The sequence below is a fragment of the Oncorhynchus kisutch genome, unplaced genomic scaffold (assembly GCF_002021735.2).
Source record: "Oncorhynchus kisutch isolate 150728-3 unplaced genomic scaffold, Okis_V2 Okis01b-Okis20b_hom, whole genome shotgun sequence".
Lineage (NCBI taxonomy): Eukaryota > Metazoa > Chordata > Actinopteri > Salmoniformes > Salmonidae > Oncorhynchus > Oncorhynchus kisutch.
This window is the reverse complement of record NW_022261978.1, coordinates 10,448,589-10,450,591: the sequence shown is the minus strand read 5'-3', so window position 1 is coordinate 10,450,591 and position 2,003 is coordinate 10,448,589. Positions and strand designations below refer to the sequence as shown.

Below are 2,003 nucleotides of genomic sequence, written 5' to 3'. Positions count from 1 at the left end.
CAGCCAACGAGAGCGTACAGGTCGCAATGGTGGGTATCATATGGGGCTTTGGTGACAAAACGGATTGCACTGTGATAGACTGCATCCAATTTGTTGAGTAGGGTATTGGAGGCGATTTTGTAAATTACATACTTTAGGTGTCCTGGAGGGTTGCGCTTTCTTCACCACACTGTCTGGACCATTTCAGATTGTCAGTGATGTGTACGCCAAGGAACTTGAGGCTTTTCACCTTCCTCACTGCGGTCCCGTCGACGTGGATAGAGGCTCCCTATCTGTGCTGTCTCCTGAAGTCCACCATCAGCTCTTTTGATTTGTTGACGTTGAGGGAGAGATTATTTTCCCGGCACCACTCTGCCACGACAAATCCAGTCCTCGGGTGCCTTATTGGTGTCACAGTTTTACCCCATCCCCAGCTAACACACCTGACTCCAATAATCACCTAATCATGATCTTCAGTTCAGAATGCAGTTTGATTAATCAGCTGTGTTTGCTAGGGATGGAGAAAAAGTGTGACATCAATCAGGCCCCTGAGGATTGGGGTTCCTACCCCTGCTGTAGATGTCTCGTGATTGTTGGTAATCAGACCTACTACTGTTGTGTAGTACAGTATTTAAATTCTCTTATAAAAAAAATCTGCACTAATCCATCAACACACGCGTCTCTTTGTACGTTTACATAAAATATTACACTTAGATTATTAAACAAACGTTTGGCCCCCAAAATACAATAAATACAACTGCGTTACCCACTCCAAGCAGCAGATGGCGTTGTGCAGATTTCAGGCGATACCGCTTGTGTGACGTCTAATGTAGTGGACGGGACACTTCCTCAACAGTAAAACAACAGTAGGTCGGCAACCTCCGTAGCCAAAAACATCAAATGTTTTTAGCCTGTTTTGATGTACATTAGTCACTGTGTTTTAAACATATTTCTGTTTTGTTTACTTGTTGGTCCATTTAATGTACTATTTACGTTGTTTGTCAGGTAGCTGGCTTGCTAAGTTAGCTTTGCACTAGGCTAATCGCTAATGCTAAGTAGCTAGCGAGCTAACATCCCCGATCATGAGTTCACTTAGCTACTCCACTCCTGCTGAAGAAGAGGGGGTCTGCTGGACGGAGAAAGAAGAAGAGGCTGTCACAGTTAAACAAGAAGTAGAGGATGAGGCTGTTACAGTGAAAGAAGAAGATAAAGAAGTTACTGTGACAGAGAAAGAAGCTTTCGAAGTAAAAGAGGAGGAGGAAGGAGTTTTCAGAGTGAAAGAGGAGGAGGAAGGAGAGGAAGAGGGGCAGATTACTTTCACGTTGAAAGAGGAGGAGGAAGGAGAGGAAGAGGGGCAGATTACTTATACGTTGGAAGAGGAGGAAGAAGAGGGGCAGATTACTTTCACGTTGAAAGAGGAGGAAGAGGAGGGGCAGATTACTTTCACGTTGAAAGAGGAGGAAGGAGAGGAAGAGGAGACGGGAGATCTAAGTAAAACCAGTAAGTAGTGTCTTAAAAACGGGGGCACAAACTCTTCAATCCTTGAAGATTGCTAGGTCACATGTTTGAAAACGAGGTATTGAAATTTAAAAGTTTCAAATATGAATAAAAAAAATGTGTAAGTGCTTTATTGGAAAACCATAGGGTGAACAATCCTATGAGAAAACCTACCCTGTGAACGATCCTATGGGAAAACCTACCCTGTGACGATCCTATGGGAAAACCTACCCAGTGGACGATCCTAAGTTGGTTTTAGGTTTCTTGGTCACATTGTGATGAACTATTGAAATTAAGTGATTTGTTAAATATTTTATTATATAAATAAAAAATAATGTGCAACACTGGACCGTTGGAATGAGGTTTCTAAATCAAGTGGTGAAAGAGGTGATTCTCATAAAGTGTCTGTGGACATATTTCTCATTACTGTAACACTTGTTCAAGTTGCTGTAAAAACTCCAGTATTTGTTTTTACAAAGTTTTATTCCCCCATGATGGGGTATTGTGATGTCATTATGGGGTATTGT

General features: G+C 42.1%; 1 protein-coding gene across 3 annotated transcripts in view; it reads left to right on the top strand.

The window, feature by feature from the left end:
* The first annotated feature begins 757 nt into the window (after window positions 1-757).
* Window positions 758-2,003, top strand: part of LOC116358936 (zinc finger protein 664) — a 16,386-nt gene continuing 15,140 nt past the window's right edge. For 2 of the 3 annotated variants that reach the window (XM_031811375.1, XM_031811378.1), the window contains exons 1-2: window positions 758-845; window positions 985-1,479. In XM_031811375.1, the coding sequence (XP_031667235.1) occupies window positions 1,062-1,479 (418 nt within the window). In that variant the 5' untranslated portion in view covers window positions 758-845; window positions 985-1,061. Of the gene's footprint in view, window positions 1,480-2,003 lie in introns of all 3 variants that reach the window. The other variant, XM_031811377.1, reaches the window with a different exon arrangement.